At 37.0% G+C, this 19,967-nt stretch overlaps 1 protein-coding gene and 1 pseudogene across 4 annotated transcripts in view; both read right to left on the reverse strand.

Moving 5' to 3' along the window:
* Nucleotides 1-16,630, reverse strand: part of STK38 (serine/threonine kinase 38) — a 35,479-nt gene extending 18,849 nt beyond the window's left edge. Inside the window, exons 1-5 of one of the 4 annotated variants that reach the window (XM_011354532.2) lie at nucleotides 16,307-16,630; nucleotides 11,914-12,046; nucleotides 5,459-5,510; nucleotides 4,444-4,566; nucleotides 2,831-2,914 (exon numbers count right to left, since the gene is read on the reverse strand). In XM_011354532.2, coding sequence (XP_011352834.1) covers nucleotides 2,831-2,914; nucleotides 4,444-4,566; nucleotides 5,459-5,510; nucleotides 11,914-12,044 — 390 coding nt within the window. In that variant the 5' untranslated portion in view covers nucleotides 12,045-12,046; nucleotides 16,307-16,630. Of the gene's footprint in view, nucleotides 1-2,830; nucleotides 2,915-4,443; nucleotides 4,567-5,458; nucleotides 5,511-11,913; nucleotides 12,050-16,306 lie in introns of all 4 variants that reach the window. The other 3 variants (XM_023527534.1, XM_023527535.1, XM_011354531.2) reach the window with 3 other exon arrangements.
* LOC111736184 lies at nucleotides 8,957-9,083 on the reverse strand (annotated as a pseudogene).
* Nucleotides 16,631-19,967: the final 3,337 nt, after the last annotated feature.

Raw genomic sequence — 19,967 nt, forward strand, 5'->3', positions numbered from 1 at the left:
CTTCATTAAAATAATGTTTTATTATCAAATTTACCTTATCTACTTTAAATATATAACAGTAATAAAAACAGTAACGCATATTATCAAATCCTGCTCCCTCTGCTCTCATATAAGTGCCATAAGATGCAAAGTTGGGCTGAATCAGACATAAATTTATTAAACCCAGTACAATCCTTGAATAGAGGTTTTTGTCAACATGTGCTACAGGGCTTGAGTTTTACAATACTGGCACTACTCAGGTACGGTTGTTCTTTTGTTTGATACAATGTCCTACATGCTTGTTTGTTTTATTGAAGTATCTTTGGCAAAGCAAGACACTCTTCTTCCATTTGGACACAGATACCACCACCCCTCCCCTGTCTTACACCAAACCTGCCTCATTCTTCCATGCTAACTCCAAAGGGCCTGAAGCCATTTGAGTATACATACTACTTGAGTTTTCCATCTCTACTAAAATTGTTCTTTGGGAAATTTTTAAATAGCAGAAAATTTTACATTTTTACATCTCTATTTACAGTATGAGGATGGAAAAAATGGAAGATAAGGGTGATAAGAAACAGTGCTATGAAACTGTGAAGAAGCCGAGTTAAGCATCTGCCTTTACTCAGCTTTAATACAGAAGCAAAGCTTTTGGGAAACACTAAGGCCACTTGCTGAACTGCAGCCGTGGCTATGACCCAGTCCTTACCAGACACGAAGGCTGTAAAAGGCAGCCTTTACCTGCCTCTGCCTCCCTTCTCCCTACTGCTGGGAGCCAGAGAAACGGTGAGGCACTATTACTACCACTTGTCGCTCACCTTGGAGAACAGAATGGTGACTGCAAAATTCCGTTTGTCAAGGGGGAAACTGTAGTCACAGTGAGTACACCTTGCCCTTCTCTCTTGGGGCTGAAACAGCAACTAGGAACCTCAAGATCTAGGAGTGAAGTTAGGTGAATATAGGGTAGGGGACAGAAGAGCCAGAGCTGGAACTCACACCAGAGGTTCCCTTTCCCGTTCTATAAATATTTAATGGGCTGGAGAATTACATGCTAGTTGCTATCCTGGGCACTAGGAAAGAGAGGAAAGTCAGTCTTTTGTCTCATCCTAACACTATACTGGCATCACAACTGGAGGCTTTCCTTTTGCATTAGAAGAGAAACACGAAGAAACTAGCTAAATGTTGGTCTCTTACCCTTTAAAATTTATTTTCCAGGTAGCAAAAATTTCTGCCCTGTGAGACAGAACAACAACCTGAACTCTCAGTGGGTAGCTTTAATTCTTGCTCAGTTTAATAAAAGGAAACAAAAAACTTTTCCTCTAAATAGGGTACCTACACCTACAAAAAGCTAAGCTCTGAACCTTAACTTTGTCAGCCCTATCTAAATGTGATGGGTTTGTCCTGGTCTCATTATTCTCACCTAGCACAAGTCTGTTGCTTGCTTCTTCAAGATGGCTGACCCAGGAAGAGTCTGTGTCCGAAAATTTTAACTTGACCATACTGAGCTCAAAGTTAGGGAGTTGACTCCAACAGCAAATCCTAATTCTAACAGACATTCCCTTTACTTACATGTAAAAAAATTTTAGAAATTAATTTTGAAGAAGATACAATACTTGAGAAAATGTTTTTACACAATATGTTTGGATCATCTCTGTTATCATGCTGGGTAACTGGCACATGTGCTAATTATTTGATAAAGAAAAGTTTTAAGCCTTGGTTAAACCTATAGAAAATATGTCTTGTAAAAATAAAAATTACTTGTAAAATACAAAATATATTAACTAATCAATACGGCTTTATATTTTCCATTTCAAGACCAACTGAAATTCTTTCAGTGCCTATACCCATACCACACACTAATTCTCATATAATAAATAGGGCTGTTGTGCATTTTTAATAAGGTTGGTATCAGTATAGACTATAGCGTCTGAAGATTCACTGCCAAGGTATTTGATACTCTCAACCGAAATTCCTGGCAGTCTACTAAAGCTTCTGAGTAACATGAAAATTAAGGAGAAAATATAAATTCCAAGTTTCCAGTCTCCATCCCTACTCTTGTGCTCTGTATCCAGAGCTCTCCTTGCTGTAGGGTCTCTCTTTGTCCTCCTATAGCATCTCTTAGAGGATATTTGCAGCAGTCACCCACTACAATCTGTTCTTAAGTGACTGCTAAATTAAACTAGATTTATAGATAGTCAGCATTCTCATTTCTATTATACTGTCCAATATTTAAAATTTATTTTGCATAAAGTAAGTACGCATCTTATAAATCTATTTACAAAGTAGGTTTAGGTTTTAGAAAGTGTTCTTAATCATTAAAGAAGAATTCGCTGTGCCATTTACATTATATTTTTTCAAATTCATTAAGAAGACAGTTCTCTTTTAGGTATGCTGAGCTACTCAGAAGACCCAACTTTGGTTTCAGTGTACATAATGAAGTATATTAAGACACATTTTAGATCACACATTCCAAATTCTAATTCTTAAGCCTCGGTTCCAAGGTATGTATACAATTTCTATCTCTTAGCATTCACTAAGGAACATTTGAGCAGGTGTGACCTCAAAAGAAAGATCCTCATGACAAGGACAACTTGTGGTCAACTGGGAGACACAAACGGCAGATGCTTCTCTAAGTTTTCAACTTTAAAAAGACTGTACATAACATATAGGCATTATCTGTACTTTTAAAATATATGTAACTGCTTATTTGTTGGAGAAAGAAAAGTATTCGTATATTCCCACATAAGGAAAACTGTAATGAAAATATATATTTCGATTAAGCAAAAACAACAGTTTTAGGAGACGAAAAGTTCATAAGCTGACTAAAATCGCTGCTAAAATTGTGCTTTACCTGCTCTTTTTCAAGCATATCTGCTTTACGGAGTATTTTCATTGCATATACATGTCCTGTATCTTTCTTCTGAACAAGCCGCACCTAAAAGAAATCCCAAGTTAAAAGTTCATAATGCCGAGCTAATGCCTTCATGTTATAAAAAGTAATACTTAAACTAAAAAAGTATTGCAATTTTAACATAAGCAATTGGCCATTACAAAGCAGAAGAAAATGCTTTTTGATGTTACAAAATGGACGTTATTACACACAGTGAAGTCAGTGCTAAAAACATCCTCACATATCTCCATGTATGAACAGCTTTGGCTCCCTAGTTAAATGAATCAATCTAATTTAAAACTCTCAGTTTCGAACATAAGGACTCATTAAACCCATGACACATGTCATGCAGTCAGCTCAAAAAACCTAAGTAAATGATTACAGCAATGTTTAAAACAATAGCAAAATTTTGTGCACAGAAAAAAAAATGTCTGCAAGGAAAAAAACCTATAATGTATAATTAGGAAAATATGGTTTTATGCAGTTTTCCTTTCTCTTTTTAATTTCTCAAATTTTTTTGGAGAGACTAAATAAATTAAAATTAATGGTGTACAACCCAAAGAAAAACTTCTTGGCAATTCCCTGACCATCCTCCCCCTCCTCTCCCATGATATGTAGGTTTTCTTCTCCCTGCACCTTTCTTCATGTTTTTCCTGATTGAGTCCCACATCCCTTCTTCACTGAACAGAAAGCAATTTAGAGGTGGTACTGTATCTCTACCTCTAAGGGGCCAACAGGGATTCTGAACACTAAGGAATCAATTTAATTTTTCACCTGTTGTTTTAAAAATGCATTCACAATTCCCCTAGGTACTATTTTTTAATAATATGCTGTTCTTTTTATACAATGATGATGAAACTATTGCATCAGTAAATCATCCACTTTGGATATTTTCCATTAATAGGGATGACTTTGTATGGGTTCATTCAAACCCTCCCCAACAGATTGCTCTTGTGACCAAGCAAGATTGCATTTGCAAGATTAGCTGGGATAAAGTTACAAAATGCTTTCAACTTTCTACCACTACCTATCTAACTCATTTCTATAAATTCTGTCTTCTAGGACTATTTTCTTAGAGCTGTACCAATCTGGCAGGAAGAAATAAAGGGTGGAGATTTGCTGTTAGTTCACTCCTGGAGAGGCAATGTGGTACTAGGAAAAACAAGAGCTTTAAGATCCAAAATCTGGGCCCAAATTCCGGTACCACTGCTCAATGGCTATGTGACACATTATATTTCCCCTGAGCCATCTATAATATGAACTGTCATGATTATAGGAGAGAAACACTCAGTAAGTAATAAATATTGATTTCCTTCTACCTTTCAACTTCTAGATCAATACTTAAAGCATCAATATCATTTCTGGAAAAACAGAGAACAGTCAGAGATCTGGGACAGGGAAGAGGGGAAGAAAGTGAGGAGGACAAAGTAGTTAAGATATGGGGCCAGTGTGCTTGATCCAACTACCCCATATCTCAGTTATTTCGACAATCATGAACTAATGGTATATTAGAAGCTTTGAAGTTCTGTGCTATTTTTGTAGTTGATAAGTAGCCGTGTGTTTTTGTTTTTTACCTCACCAAACGCTCCTCTGCCTATTACTTTTAAGGACTCAAAATCTTCCAATCCAAGTCTTGTTCTCTTTAAACGAAGAAATTCTGTTTCTTTCCGAGCATGTGCTGATCTCCTGAGTCGTTTCTAATGTTTAAATAAAGGGAGAGAGGGATAGGAAGGGGAGAAGTTGAAATTCTGCAACTCTGCAACAAATCATATTTGGGCCACACCAGACTAAGCATAATCTTTTCACACATGAAAGCACCACAGAAGGACCTTTAAGAGGTCACTTCTCTCTTCCCCAACCTTCAGATTCAATAACCAAAGAATGCTGAACAGATGGATGCTTCCTCTGAGGACTTCTGTCTTTTCTAATGAAAGATAAACGATCAACATTTTCCTTTAACCTTTGTTATGTAAAATAAAAGGTTTTTTTTTATTTCCCTCTGCGTTTTTTACACGTAGCAGTTCATTTTACACTCTAACTTTCTATTATTCTTACAAATTTGGGGTACTATTCACCATTTTCCGAAGCTCTATGATTCATTCCTATTTTTGAAAGAATTTCCACTGCCATTTCAGTTTCTTCCAGTTTCTTGTTAACTGTATTTTCTCCTGCCACATTGGTGAGCATTGGAGGAAAGGGCTGTTTTGAGAGATATTTTGCCTTGATAATGATTTCAGAAATTTGTCCCCACTTCTATGGAGCCTTCTCAGTGAATTCTATAAGTATGCTATAATTTGCTTTTTTAAATTTTGATTTGATTTTGTCTCTTCCTTTTCTTGGAATTCTAATTTGATCTTAATTAATTGATTATAACTGTGCCAGGAGAGAGATGTCTTTCTCTCCTGAGTACTTCATAATTAACTTCTCCCTCTACACAAATATAAATCCCAAAGTGCACCAGTCCTCATAAGTTTCTCCGTTACTCAGCCAAAACCTTTACCCCATGCACTAAGGCTAAAAAATTGCTTAATAAGATATGACCTGCCATGCTGGGTTTCAAAGGAAAAAAAGAATTCCAATTTTAATTACCTCTTCATCTTTTAGGCCTTCCTCTTCCATCACTTTTTCTAACTTCTTTTGTCTAAAAATAAATAAAGACATGCAAAGTAACATCTGAATAACTTTCCCTAAAGTCTACAAAAACATAAAAAATTTTTTTAATGATAAAAACAGGTAAATCTCAAAAGGCCTCATTAAAACAAGAAATTATAGTTACTATGACAAGTGAAAAGATTCCCACTCTGTTAGTTCTACATTTTGAAAAAGACTGTATAAGACATTAATGCAACAAAGAATCTTATTTCGAAATGAAAAGTTCTCTCTTTTTTTTTTTTTCTGGGGTATGTATTTCCTCCTTAACAAACCACAAAACAGCTGGTGTTTGATAACCTCCCATATCAGGGTGTTTCTCTCCCTCTCCCTGATATCTACTTCCTTTATTTTCACATCTTTCTCCTCCTCTCTGCCAAAAGCAAAAAGTAATAAACAACAAAGGTAAAGGCAGAATTTGAAGATTCAAGGGAGGAAAATGATCATAAAAGGTGACTCGCACCACTAACAAAACTTAAGGACCCTAAATCACTGGAGTACTAAATTTTAGAAACTGTACTCAAGAATATTTTTGATCTAGTCTCATACTGATTTGATAAAACTAAAAGAAAACAATTAAAACTTCTTTACAACCAATTCCATATAAACTTTATTTATTCAGCATAATAAATGAAAGCACATGGGCTAGAATCTCCCCTCCACCACTTATCAGAATTTTAGATGACAGGCAATGAGAGCAGGACAGGGAAGAAGAAAAGTTCAGGGTACATGAAGCAACAGCATGCAGTCTAGTGTGGCTGAGGCACACAGCACTTCTACTGCCACACTAAGAAGGCCGGCTCTTAGTCTGTAGACAATAAGAACTTACAGAGGCTTGTGCACAAAGAAGTGATGTGATAAGGTTTCTATTTTAAAATGGCAGCCAGCAGTAATGAGCTAATGGACTGGCAGGAAGAGCAATTGACAGACTGAGGCAAATTAAAAGCTACTGTAAGAATTCAGATGTGCAGGAAAGATCTGGAACTAGGGCTGGAAATCTAGAATAGAGTGAAGAGAGGTATTGCAAAGATGACCAATAGGCAGTAGGTGTCAAGGGTAAAGTTTAGAAGTTCTTGTGTGGGAGGATAATGATGCCACTAACCAAGATAGGAAACACAAAGAGAGGAACATGAAAAGATGATGAGTTTCATTTTGGTCAATGAATATTTATTGCATTAATAGTACCTAGTTAAAATGAATATATGGTTAGAAATCACATTACGAATCCACAGACTCAGATGATGAATTAAGAATGTGTCCAAACTCTCAGAAAGTGAAAAGATCTACTCTAATCCTGATAGAAAGAAGAAAGTACCTACAGGGTTCCCAGTCTGCCCACTTTTCTTCTTCTAGTTCCCAGAATATTTTGAGATATGCATCTATATGTGCTCATGTATTGGAGGGAGAAAGCTGTACTGTTGATAATTTCAAGAGTGTAAATTAATTCCATTTCAGTGGTCCAACAGTTGAAATTTGGAATAAGATTCAACATAATGGCAAGAACTATAAGAATTCAACATGCTCAGCTCCTTTTGTGCCTTGAGTATCAAGTATATCAGACCTTCTAACTATATATTTTTTGAAAGACCACACCAGAGTGGGCTAATAATACAATGTGTTATCACACAATGTGTGTCACAGTCCTTCTAACTATATTTTAAATCTAAATTCAAATTGAGAAGTTTTCCACAGCTTTATATAAGTGTCAGAACCCTGGGAGAGAGACAGGACACTTCTACACTTAGAAGCCACACCCACCCTCACTCCAGCACAGCCTTCCACAAGATCCACTTATTGTCATGTGAGCCCATTTCCCACATGTATGGGATGGTAAGTTCTTTTGAAGGCACTGACCACCTATGAATTTTCCTTCTCCACTAAGAATAGTACTTTGAACATAGTAACCTTTTAAAATGTATGTTGCTAAATTAAAAAAAAAAAAAGTCAGAATGTATATTAATGTGCAGACTCATTCATGACTACTACTTGTAATTAGCTACCTTTTCTAAGACTAATTTACACTCCCCTCCCAGCACAACTTGATTCAGAGGCAGCAGGGATAGAAGAAAATGGCTAGTCTATTCTACAAGAGTGTAGACAAGAGTGTAATTTGTTTGATGAGACACTAAAAATCAGGAAAAATAATGTAGAAATAAACAGTGGTTATTATTTCCTTGAACAAAATTGAGAAAATTCTCAAGATATCCAAAAAAATAAAAAACAAAAATAACATTACAGATTTTTAAAAATCTCAACAAATTGCTTTGCCTGATATATCGTCGGTGAATACCATTAGGAGGTCTGGATTTACCCATCCCTGGGGCTTAAATAAAATTGACATTTGCTCACATATATCAAGATCAGTTAGGAAAACCTGGGTAAGAATATCTAAGAGGAGGAGAAGGACAAGCTGGTTCTCAGAGTTTAGGTAAAACATAGGAAAGTTCTTATTTGATTTTTGGGTGTGGTGCGGGGAGAAGCAGACTGTTATTGCCTATTAAATTAGGATTTTGCGACTTTAATTAATCCAGCAAAAGAGTATAGAATATTTGTAAGAGGAAATGCCAGTTTCCTCAGTTTTGATTTCACTCTGATATAAATTATCCAAACAATTTTTTATGAATAACTAAGCAAACAGCAACACCTACTGTGTACCTAAGATCACATTAGATAGAAAACAGAAGAACTGCTGTTCTTAGAGAAGCTTACCAGAGAAGCTTACCATCAAAGGCAAAATACAGATTAAATAAAGATGATCTTGCCCTACTGAGTGGATTCAGCTTATAGTCTATCAGTAGCATTAACAGGAGACTATCAAACAGGTGTTCTGCAACACCTTGTGATGGGCACTAGACTCCCAGTTCAATTGTTTTTAAACAGATCAGTAGAACTTGCTATAGCGTTTCTATGAAACTGCTGTGGACGAAAAAGACACTGCCCAATGTTCTTGTTACTCTACTTTTATACAGGAAACAATTCCCAAGTGATTTTTATTCTTTCCTCTACTTCTAGGCTTTGGTCTCAACTTCCCCTGCAGTGACTCCTTTGTTTCAAATTTAAGCTAGTGCTCTACAATAAGAGGAACAATGCAAAAGTTGCATATAACTGGGAGAAATACTAGAGATTTTAAAGGCATTCAGACGCGGCACATACAAGCAAAATGAAAATTTGTACTACAACATGATCTCAAAATTTACTAGCCCAATACTTATTTCAAACTGCTCATCATATATTAGCCATATACTTAAAATAAAATGTTTATCATCAATTGTCTCACATTATTAAAATTCTGCTTATTTAGCAAGCATCTAAGTTTCCCCGGTAACATCAAAAAGCTTGAGAATCCATGTCTGACAGTTCTAATTTTAGCATACTTACTACTACAGTAACTCCTGTCAATCACTGTTTTTCCTTGATAATTTTTATTTATTTTTTAAATGCCTACAGCACCTGGTATTCCTAGGCGGTCTCCCATCCAAGTACTAACCAGGCCCAACCCCGCTTATCCACTTATCTTCCGAAAATAGACGAGATCGGGCATGTTCCAGGTGGCATGGCCATGGACTATTTGATAATTTTTAAATTTTCTTGAAATAAAACCGGAAATGGTCTTATTAAATTGTGTCAACAAACCCGAAATCGAGTATCAACTTATGATAGCACCAAAATTCCCCAAAATACTATGAATAGATGAAGACACAAAGGACCTCCACAGTAAGAACCACAAAACACTGCTGAGAAAAATTAAAGACTTAACAAAATGCAGAGATATACCATGTTCATGTATCAGAAGATTCAACAGTGTTAAGATGTCAATTCTCCCCCAAAATGATCTACAGATTCAATACAATTACAATAATTCCATCAGGCTTTTCTGAGAAACTGATAAGCTGATTCTAAAATTTATATAGACATGCAAAGAACCTAAAATATCCAAAGCAATCTTGAAAAATAGAAGAAAAAAAGGAACTTGAGGATTTACACTATTTGACTTCAAAACTTACCACAAAGCTACAGTAATCAAGACAGTGTGATACTGGCATAGGGACAAATAGATCAATGAAACAGAATAGAGAGCCCAAAAATAGATACACACTTATATGATATTTAATTTTCAACAAAGATGTCAAAGCAATCTAAATGGAAGAAAAAATCTTTGTAACAAATGGTACTAAAATTAACTAGATATCCATAAGGATAAAAACAAATCTCAATATCCATCTCATTCCACACATACTTATTAATTCAAAATGGATCACAGAACTAAATGTAAAAACTAAATCTATAAAATTTCCAGAAGAAAACATAGGATAATATCTTTATGACCTGGGGGTAGACAAAGGTTTCTTAGAGGTCACAGAATGCAATAACTGTAAAAGAAAAAAATGCCAAATTAGATTTCATCAAAATTTAAAATGACTACTCATCTAAAGACATTTAAAAAAAAAATGAACAGGAAAGCCACAGACTAGGAAAAACTATTTGCAAAACATATATATGACAAAGGACCAATATCTAGGATAGATTAAAAAAAAAAAACCTACAATATGGTCAAAAAATTTGAACACTTCACAAAGGAAAATATACAAATGGCCAAAACCACATAAAAAATGTTTAACATCATTTAATCATCAGGGAAATGAAAATTAAAACAGTGAGATACCCCTAAACATCTACAAGAATAGTTTAAGTTAAAAGACTGACAACGCAAATGTTAGAAACAAATATAAAGCAACTGGAACGCTCATACATTGTTGGTGATATTTTGGAAAAAGGTTTAGTAATTTCTTATAAAACTAAACATATGCCTTAGTATGTTTATGACCCAGTAATTCCACTCCTAAATGTTTACTCAAGAACTGAAAGCAAATGTTCACAAAAAGATCTATACACAAATGTTCGTAGAAACTTATTCGAAATAGCTAAAAACTGAAAAAATTCCAGAAGTTTATTAACAGAAAACTGTATAAACAAACTGAGGTATAATCAGAAAACAGAATGGTACTCAACCATACAAAGGAACAAAGTATTGATAAAATAGCAACATGGATGTACCTTGAAAACATTAGGCTGAGTGAAAGATGCCTTACTCAAATAAGTATTTATATGAATCCATACATCAGTGATCCTCAGCCTTTTTGGCAACAGGGACCTGTGTTCCCATGAGAATCTAATGCCTGTTGATCTGAAGTGGAGCTGAGGCAGTGATGCTAGCACTGGGAAGCGGCTGCAAATACAGATGAAACTTCGCTCACTTGCCTGCTGCCTACCTCCTGCTGTGAGGGCCTACCTCCTGCTGTGAGGCCCAGTTCCTAACAGGCCACTGACAGTACCTGATTTATATGTTCCATTTGTATGGAATAGGCAAAACCAATCACTTGTAGAAACTAAATCACAAGAGTGGTTGCCTGGTGTTGAAGGGGAATCTCTAGGAATAAAAAAACTTTCTGGGATAATGGTAATATTTTATATCTTGATAGGGGTTTAAGTTATACACATGCATGAATTTGTCAAAACTCAATGAATGGTAACCCTTAAGACTGTGCATTGCATTGTATGCAAATTTTACACTTCCTTAAAAAAATGTAAGTATTGAACTCTAGTTTGTTATACAAGCAGAAATATTCAGAGGTAAAATATACTAACATCTGTAACATATTATGAAGTACAGCAAAAAAATTAGATTAATGAATGTAGAGAGGGATAGATATATGGATATGTGATAAAACAAATAACTGTACAATCTAGATGATGTATATACAGGTATCCGCTGTACAATTATTCCAACTTCTCTGCACTTTTGAATATTTTCATAATAAAATGTTGGGAAAATTTTTAATTATGAATTACCAAATGAATAGAATATACCAGATCAATAACAACAGCTGCTACATCATTAAATAAGTGATTACTAGGTATGAAGCACTATGGTGGGTATTCACATATGTTATATCGAATCCCCAAAGCAATCCTGAAAGGCAAGTAGTATTATTCCCATTTTCCAAATGGAGGAACTGGTACACAGAAAGACTAAAGAACTTGCTCCAGCCACATATAGCTACTAAATGGTAAAGGAAGGATTCTAAACCCAAGTGCAACTATATAAAAGCTATTCTTTCCAACACATGACACTGCCTTAATGAACTCCAAGGATTTGGCCCAATTAATTTTTTTACTACCATGGAATTCTGTGTTATTGATATAGTAGTAGAAATAAGTGGGTTAATAACAAGGGCTTTGGAAATCAATGATATTGTCATTCCATTGTAATGGGATAGGCTAAAACATGGCTGCTGTTATTCTTGCCTCCTTTCGACGATATTATGAATATGTTTTATGATATCAGACATAAATGACAAAACCATGACACAATTTTCTCAAACAAAATTCTTTACCTCATTTCTCGTTCTTCATGTTGAGCAATAAGGTTGCTATAAAAATTCTCCAGTGTCACTTTGGTCATTGTCACCCTTTCCTTTGTGTGATTACTCATGGACGAGCAAGGTGTTGAGCCTGTCATTGCCATGGCTGCTAGAAACAAAGAAAAGAAGCAGTATTACTTTTTGAGTTAGAATCTGCCACTTATGTGTGCTCCTACCCTACTAGTAGGAATGTAAATTAGTACAACTTTTCGGGAGGACAAACAGTAATATATAACAATAGCCAGAAAAAAGCCAAACAGAATACTTGGTGAAAATAAGTATATATTAATGTCCTATGACCCAGCAATACTATCTCTAGGTAAAAAACCCAGAGAAATTGTTACACGGGCTCTTAAGGGAACATGCTCAAGGATGTGCATTACAGAGGATGTTCATTATACCATCATTTGTGTTATGGGAAGTTGGAGGCTATTCAGTAAGGAAATAAAATGCCGTGGATGTGAACAAAGAAATACCATGCAACAGTCAGAAGCAAATCTACCTATACCTAAAAGTGATATGAATATATCTTTAAAACAGTGTTGTATTTTTTAAAAGGAAGAAAACATGATCACAATACCATATGTGTACAATTCTCAGCCATCTAGAAATCTACCTTGGAGAAATCAAAGACCCATAAGGAATCATACATAAGAGGGTTTAATGCAGCACTACAAACAAAGGAAAACTACAAATAACTTGAATATCCACAATAGAACTGATTAAATTATGAAGTCTTTTAATATGCATACAATGAAAATATGTTCAAATGTTTAATGTTAGAGAAAATGTTTCCAATCTAAGTGAAAACAGGTTACAAAACAGAATGTATACCATGATCTCAATTTTATATGTTTACTTTAAGTGCACAGAATTATTAGAAATATATATATAAATGTTATTAGTAGCTTAATTCTAGGCAGTGAGAATACAATAGATCATTTTATTCTTGTTTTGCTTGCTGCATTCTCTATATTTTCTTCAAGAAGCATGTACGATTACCATTAAGTTATCAATAACTTAATTTACGAATTCTACATTTTAACCCATTGCCAATTTAGAAAAAAATAATGCAGCTCACTGCCAGCATTACTTTAACATCATGTGTAGGAATGCTATGTTTTCTAGGATTTGACATTTTCAACGACTGAGAATTACTATATTTTGTAAATGGAAATATCACTACTAAAAACAGAATGCTATAAATAGAATATAATTTGTTTCCAAAGACTGTCAATATATTAGAGCAATGCAAAAATAATAATAAAAGCAAGATACTTTGTGGTAAACTTTGGGGGTGAGGTTAGGACTGTAATTATCTTGAGGGACATGCTGTTGCTGTAAGCGCCGCGAGTATTCTCAGAGCAAGCAAGAATGGGTTAAAAAAAAATCTATGACTAAAATGCTGATCTATAGATATATATACTCTGACATGTCTTATGGTATATGATAAATGTTCACTATTTTAATTTACAAATTTAAAGAAGGCCTATGATGGAAACAATATTACAAAGAAAAAACCTGAATCATAATTTTAGTGATGGAAGATATCTTAAAAACAAGCAACCCTAACTTTCTAGTTTTCCATGAGAAAACTGATACCAACAGGTTTAAATAGAACTTTTTTTTCCCTAAATTTAAATCTCACTTTGCCCTAGAAATTTTTGCCAACCTATACTATCACACTTGGCCAGTCTGCTCCCCAATCTTGACTTGCTCCAATAATGCTCAATATTTTATCCTTGTTATGCCTCCCACCCATACAACTTAATCCAAGTCTGTCTTTTCATCCCAAAATAAAGCTGAGTAAAAATTGGGAGAGGCCAACATCCGTTTTCAAAGACAGTGCATTTTATAAAAAAAATTTCTGATTCTCCCCTTAATGCTTAGCAGCTTTTTTGTTTTTGAAGACTAAATTAAGACTTTTAAGGCATGTGCAAAAAACACTTGCTAGTACTAAGAAAAAAGACTTACCATTATACAATTTTATAAAGTCTACTCAGAGAAAAACACATAAATAATAATCTTTCCATTGCAAAGAGATTCAAAATCAAGGCTGTACTATGGAGTCAAACATTTTGATTCATGATGTGCCAAAAAGATCAGTAATCACAAATTTTAGACATTTAACTTAGCTCTACCTCACTATAAAATATTACTTTTTATGGAAAGTTTTTGCTGATACCAAAGCAAACGTAAATGTTTTTAGAACATCAGAATTTTTTTTAAATACCTCTATTTGGCTTATAAAGCTTGGGTGTGGTTCCTTATTTGTCAGCTCGCACCCCTTCCACCCACAATGAAAACCACATGCACTCTAAGTTGGGTGAAGAAATTTTAAAATCAGATTTAAAAACAAGTCTGAAGCAAGTGAGCACTTTGCACTCTTCCCTTGTCTGAAAATTTCTGGAGACCTTTTAGATATTTTAACAACTTAATTTACTTCAATTTAAAAATACAACTAGAGAGAGTTTAAGCCTGAGACAAACAGTGCCTTCCATATAATAGGAGGTTAATAAATATAAATTAAGCAAGTTAATGATTTTTCAGTTGTCAACAAGGCCAAAAGAACGAAATTACATTGACATTGATGGGTGTATAAATATGGGGCGGGGGTAGGGAGGCTGACCCATTTAAGTCGCTGGCATGACTTACTAAGCTTTCAAAAAGATCAACAGGAGATTAAGTACACTCAAAGATGCTTATATAGTAGGCCGACAAATTTTCTAGCAGAATGGTTTTTAACCTTCACAATCTCTAATGTAAGGCACAAGGTGCACTGACCTTCCCTTTAACCTTTCTTCAAAACCTTCTCTTACTCTTCCTCCACTCACAAAAGTTAGCCTAATTTTAATAAACTTTCATCGAAAGATAAAATTACTCTTGCCATATAACAATTGATAGGCTTGCTGAGTCAATCAAGTATTTTTTATAAGACTGGGCTTTCCTTCGTGTTTTCAATCATTCAAACCATCATGCCCTGACCTAAAGGCCATTGGAAGCCCTTGCCCTATTTGTATTATCATCCAACTCTGCAGAATTAGAGAATAGGTAGCTGAGAAATTTTTAAAAGTTTAAAAAATTTTACAAAAGAACGTGATCCTCATAAGTCAGGGTAGGTACTGTGAACGTAAAAAGAGATAAAATGAAAACCATTGTTTTATTCAATCTAAATAGTTATGCCTGGTTGACTGATTATACAATGGTACTCTGTTACCTCTATAATACCCCTTCTCTCACTAATTCTTTATTTTTGTGTTACTGACAATCCAATATCTTACATTTGGACAATTCAACATTGAGGTTAAGACGATTCCTTAAGAGTCACCTATCTAGTTTCTCCTACTAAACTCTAAACCACTGGAAAGCAAGCAAACTGTCTTATACTTTTAAATATCTTCCCCCGTCTCATGCACAATACCTTATAAAAGGTTTACTAGGAAAAAAATCATTGTTTATGTCCATTTCTAGGAGTTGAGAATATATATGAATGATGGGGATAGGGTTGAGACATAGAACAGTTTTCTATACAGAGCTGGAGGAAAGAGTTCCGGTCCTCTTACGAAGAAGCTAATATCTAATGTTATTGTGGTGGTTGCATGTTTAGGGAAACCACATCTACTGCCTGGCTAATTCTAATTTAGAGCCAAGGTGAGCTGAGAGGGTGAGGAAGCACAAGGTCTACTTCACTCCAACCTTCCTCTGCACATTTCAAAAAGAACAAGTTTGTCTTTGTGTCTTGTAATCAATTCAAAATGCAACTGAGAGATGTGCTCTCTCTACTAGCCAGCCGTTCTGCACACTTTCTGACAGACTTTCCTCTTAATCCTTATTGACTTTCCTTTTTCATTCTCTTCTTAAAAGAGTCTTCACTAAATTTTCCTGTGATTTTAAGGTTATCTGAAGCCCAGTACCCTAAGAATAACCATGGAGAAGGAAGCAGTCAAAGGTACCTCAAGGTGGGCTTTCGACATCGCTACCTCATAAAACAGCTCTCAAGTTCTTAAACTCCAGGGGAAAAAAAAAAAAGAAAAGAAAAGAAAAGGAGATGAAAATTGGTAATGAGCAAGATCCCGGAGGGGACTGAGAGGTAGCAGCTAACAGACAAAGCTGGCAACACGGAAAGAAAAGAGCCTGGCTCCCCGCCCCAGCTGCATACGAAGAAAGAAAAAGGATGAGGTGGGGAGCCTGCGTCTGGGAAACTGTGGATAGGACCGATAAGGAGCCTCTGGAGACTGGGAGGAGGACTGTCAGAAGGCTGAGAGAGGGACCGAGAGGACACGGCTGGAAAGAGGGCGCAAGCGGGAAGAGGAGATGAAGGTAAAAGCCTGGGATGGACTGAAGACAGCGACAGCAAGACACTCACCAGGGCCCCGAGGGAGACAGGACTGGGGGCGGCGGACAGCCGCAGACGCCGGCCGGGCCAGCGGTCTCGAAGTGCGGACAGGCGAAGCCCCAGTGGCAGCAGCCAGCCGGCCAGAGGAAGGGAGGGAACCGGTGAGGGCCTCTGAGGTAGGGTACGAGGGGCAGTTGCGGCTGAAGACAACAGGAAGCGCCCCAACTGCCGGAAAAGACGGAAACGCGGAGGGGCCAAGGTTGCCCCGTCCCCCGCCGCAGAGAGGGGCTGGCGCGGCGGCCAAGGGCCGAGACTGCGCAAGCGTGACTTCCCGGAGACGCGGCGGGATTTCAGGACTGCGCGTGCGCGGCCGCGCCCCACCCACCTAGCCCCCTCCCTGTCTTACCGAAGCTGAGAGCCCTGGGTGAGGGCAGAAATGTAAGGTGTGGCGCGCTCTCCGGGTGGGTGGGGCCGGGGGCAGGTTTCCTTTGTGTTTTGTGTTGTTTGGGTTTTTTTCTTTTTGGTTTGAAATAATTATAGACTCACAAAAAGTCCCGCATACCCATCACCCACCCAGCTTCCCTCAACATCTTACATAACTATACTACATTATCAAAACCAGGAAATTGACATTGGCGATGCAGTTAACTAGACCAATACAATTAAACAGAGTACAGCCCTTACTCGGATTTAACCAGTTTGGCATGCACTCCTTTGTGCGTGTATATGCGCGCGTGTTCGCTCTCGACTAAAATTTTATGAAACGTGTAGTCGTTCCACCGCCCCTCCCTTGCTTTTCGAACATTGGAGCACTAGGTTGGCTGCAGCCGTTGGCCCCACCTACTCTTCCTTAAAGTAATGATTAACATTCCTTACATTGGGATCAGGCGATCTCTCATAGGTTTGGACATGGGCCACTGGGAGGGCGCCCCATTGTGCATAAAAGAACCTGCTTTTCAAGGCCATGTAACCGCTTAGTCTGTACCATTCCATTGGGTAAAGAAGTCCTAAATTGACTAGCCTTTGGGCACCCACTAATTCCTCAAGAAAGGAGGATAGTGCCCTTAGCCAGAAAGTGTCAGGCTCTTGGAAATAAATGGTCCCTGCCTGTCTTCAAAGAGGCCATCTAGGACGTGAAAGAAGCATGTGTGCATGTCATTCATTAGGGTATTTTGTGATATTATGGTGCCTCTCTCTTTTGTGTAACTGTAAAACCATAGGTTTTGGTTTTATCCTCCAAGCTTGGGGTCCCAGGCTTTATTTCCTTAATGGTCTTAAAAACATAGACCTCCGTTGACTATCATCTTTCTAAACTTCAAAGCCCAGTTTTCTTTGTCTAACCTCATACAAAAACCATTTCACCTCTCATTCTCTCTGTCGAGTGGCCCTTCTCCCCCAATGCCTTTGTCAAAGTCCTAGCCATCCTTAACAACTTAATAACAGTGCAAGATGTTTGCACAGTGCTTTCCACCTTTACTCATTTTTATCTCAGTTGGTCCTCACAACTCTGGAAAGTTACATAGTTAGGTGTTTTTTTATTATTCAATAGTTGACATATTAGTTTCAGGTGTACAAGATAGTGATTGGACATTTATATGCCTTACAAAGTGATCACCACAGTTAAGTTTAGTAACCATCTGTCACCGTGCATACTCTATGATTTATGATATTATTGACTAAATTCCCTATGCCGTGTATTATATCCCCAGGACTTATTTTATAACTGGCAATTTGTACTTCTTAATCCCCCTCCCTTTTTAGCCCATCCCCCATCCTCTACTTCCGCAACTATCAGTTTGTTCTCTGTATCTATGAGTTTGTTTCTGTTTATTCATTTGTTTTGTTTTTTAGATTCCACATATAAATCGTACGGTCTTTTTCTGTCTAACTTATGATAAGGTTTTACAGACGAAACAACTAATACTCAGAGAACCAAAGTGATACGCTTGAATTCTCACAGCTAGTAAGCCAAGTAGCAAAACAGAACTCCATTTTCTGACTGTAAATGCAATGTTTTTTCTGCTTTCTCCTTTCCTTTCCATAAAGCCCAACTGAAACCTTATCTTCTCCTTGGAACCTTACTAATTTCAGAAGAAGGATTGTCTTCTCTGCTCTCTATATCTCTATAATGATCTATCTGTACCCCAACTTTAATAACTACTAAAGTTTTCCTCAAAATAGCACAGCCAGAATATGCTGCTCTCTGCATGGACCCAAAAAATGACATTTTATCATAACTCCAATAAGTGTAGTGGACATTTGTCATCCTTTTTGACTACCTGAATCCCTTTCATGTGTTTCCCACTTCTCACTACAAAACTAAAAATTCCATTATTTTCTCTTCTAGACTCCCTTGCAGCTAGGGAGTGGGCACAAAACCTAAGTGCCACCAATCACTTACACTTGCCCCAGATTATGACTTGGAACCTAGGGTGATCCAACCATACACTTGTAGGACTCGACCTCATTTGCCTCACTCTAGTACTGGTGGTGTCAGATCCTGCCTTTATTGATATTTTATTCATCATGAAATTTTTTGACATTAATTTTTATTTTTTAAATTATTGCATTAAAATATTATATTTATTGCTTAGTTAATTTGCTGCCTTCATAAAATCTTGTACCAAGGCAAATTTCTACCCTACTCCAAGCCCTAGAAAGATCACTCTGAATTTGTTCTGGAAAGAATGGTAGCTGCTCCATACAGTTTTTAAAGACCTCCACAGAGGTCTCTACTGGAATTGCATCACAGCCACCCTTCCTGAGAAGACAAGTACTTAGCTTTTTTATACTCTGCAATGAAAACAGGCAAGAAAGGGATTCGGGATGAATACTGGGTTATCCAGCCAATAACGATTGTCATGGTAGCATATATTTCTTTGCTGTTCTCTTTTAATTTGCTAATCTAAGTGGAGAACTGACATTTGGCAGGACCCTTATTAATTGACTTCTGGTTAATGGGAACATTGAACAGAGTTGATTCCTTTATATTTTATATATTGCCAACCTATCCGTCATACTTGGCCAGATTGGTGGAGGACGAGGAGGAGGTGTCTTGCTCACCTCACCCTATATTTGTTTCTGCCCTCATATAATTATAATTACAATATACTTCACCTAATCTATGCTCCTCAGTTCTATAATAGATCTCTCTAAAATCTCTTAGGAAAAAGTAACCTTTTTATAGTATACTGAGTTCTTCTTCATCCCCATGGGACTCGAGTTCCTTGGTTTGAACATTACCACTTTTTTGTCTTGCTCTGTCCCCCTAGTTTCAGATCCACTAGCCTCTCCCTTCTCATTGTCCCAAATTGCTTCAAAGGAGTCACCTGTTTTTCTTCCAGCAGACTGACCTTCGACTGACCAGCCAAAGCTCAGTCTCTCAGCAAAGACCAAAATTCTCTAAAGCAGGAATCCCTGGGCCACGGACAAGAGGAGGTGAGGGCCTGCAAGCAAGCGAAGCTTCATCTGTATTTGCAGCTGCTCCCCAGCGCTAGCATCACTACCTCAATGCCACCTCAGATCATCAGGCATTAGAATCTCATAGGAGCACCAGTCCCTGGTGCCAAAAAGGTTGGGGACAGCTGCTGTAAAAGACAAGCAGTGTGTGCCCCATCCCCTGGTGCAATGACATCAACTGTGCTTGGTGCCTGCTAATCCACTGCTTCTAACGTGCACACAAATTCCGTGG

This window comes from Pteropus vampyrus, unplaced genomic scaffold, assembly GCF_000151845.1.
Source record: "Pteropus vampyrus isolate Shadow unplaced genomic scaffold, Pvam_2.0 Scaffold18, whole genome shotgun sequence".
Taxonomy (NCBI): Eukaryota; Metazoa; Chordata; class Mammalia; order Chiroptera; family Pteropodidae; genus Pteropus; species Pteropus vampyrus.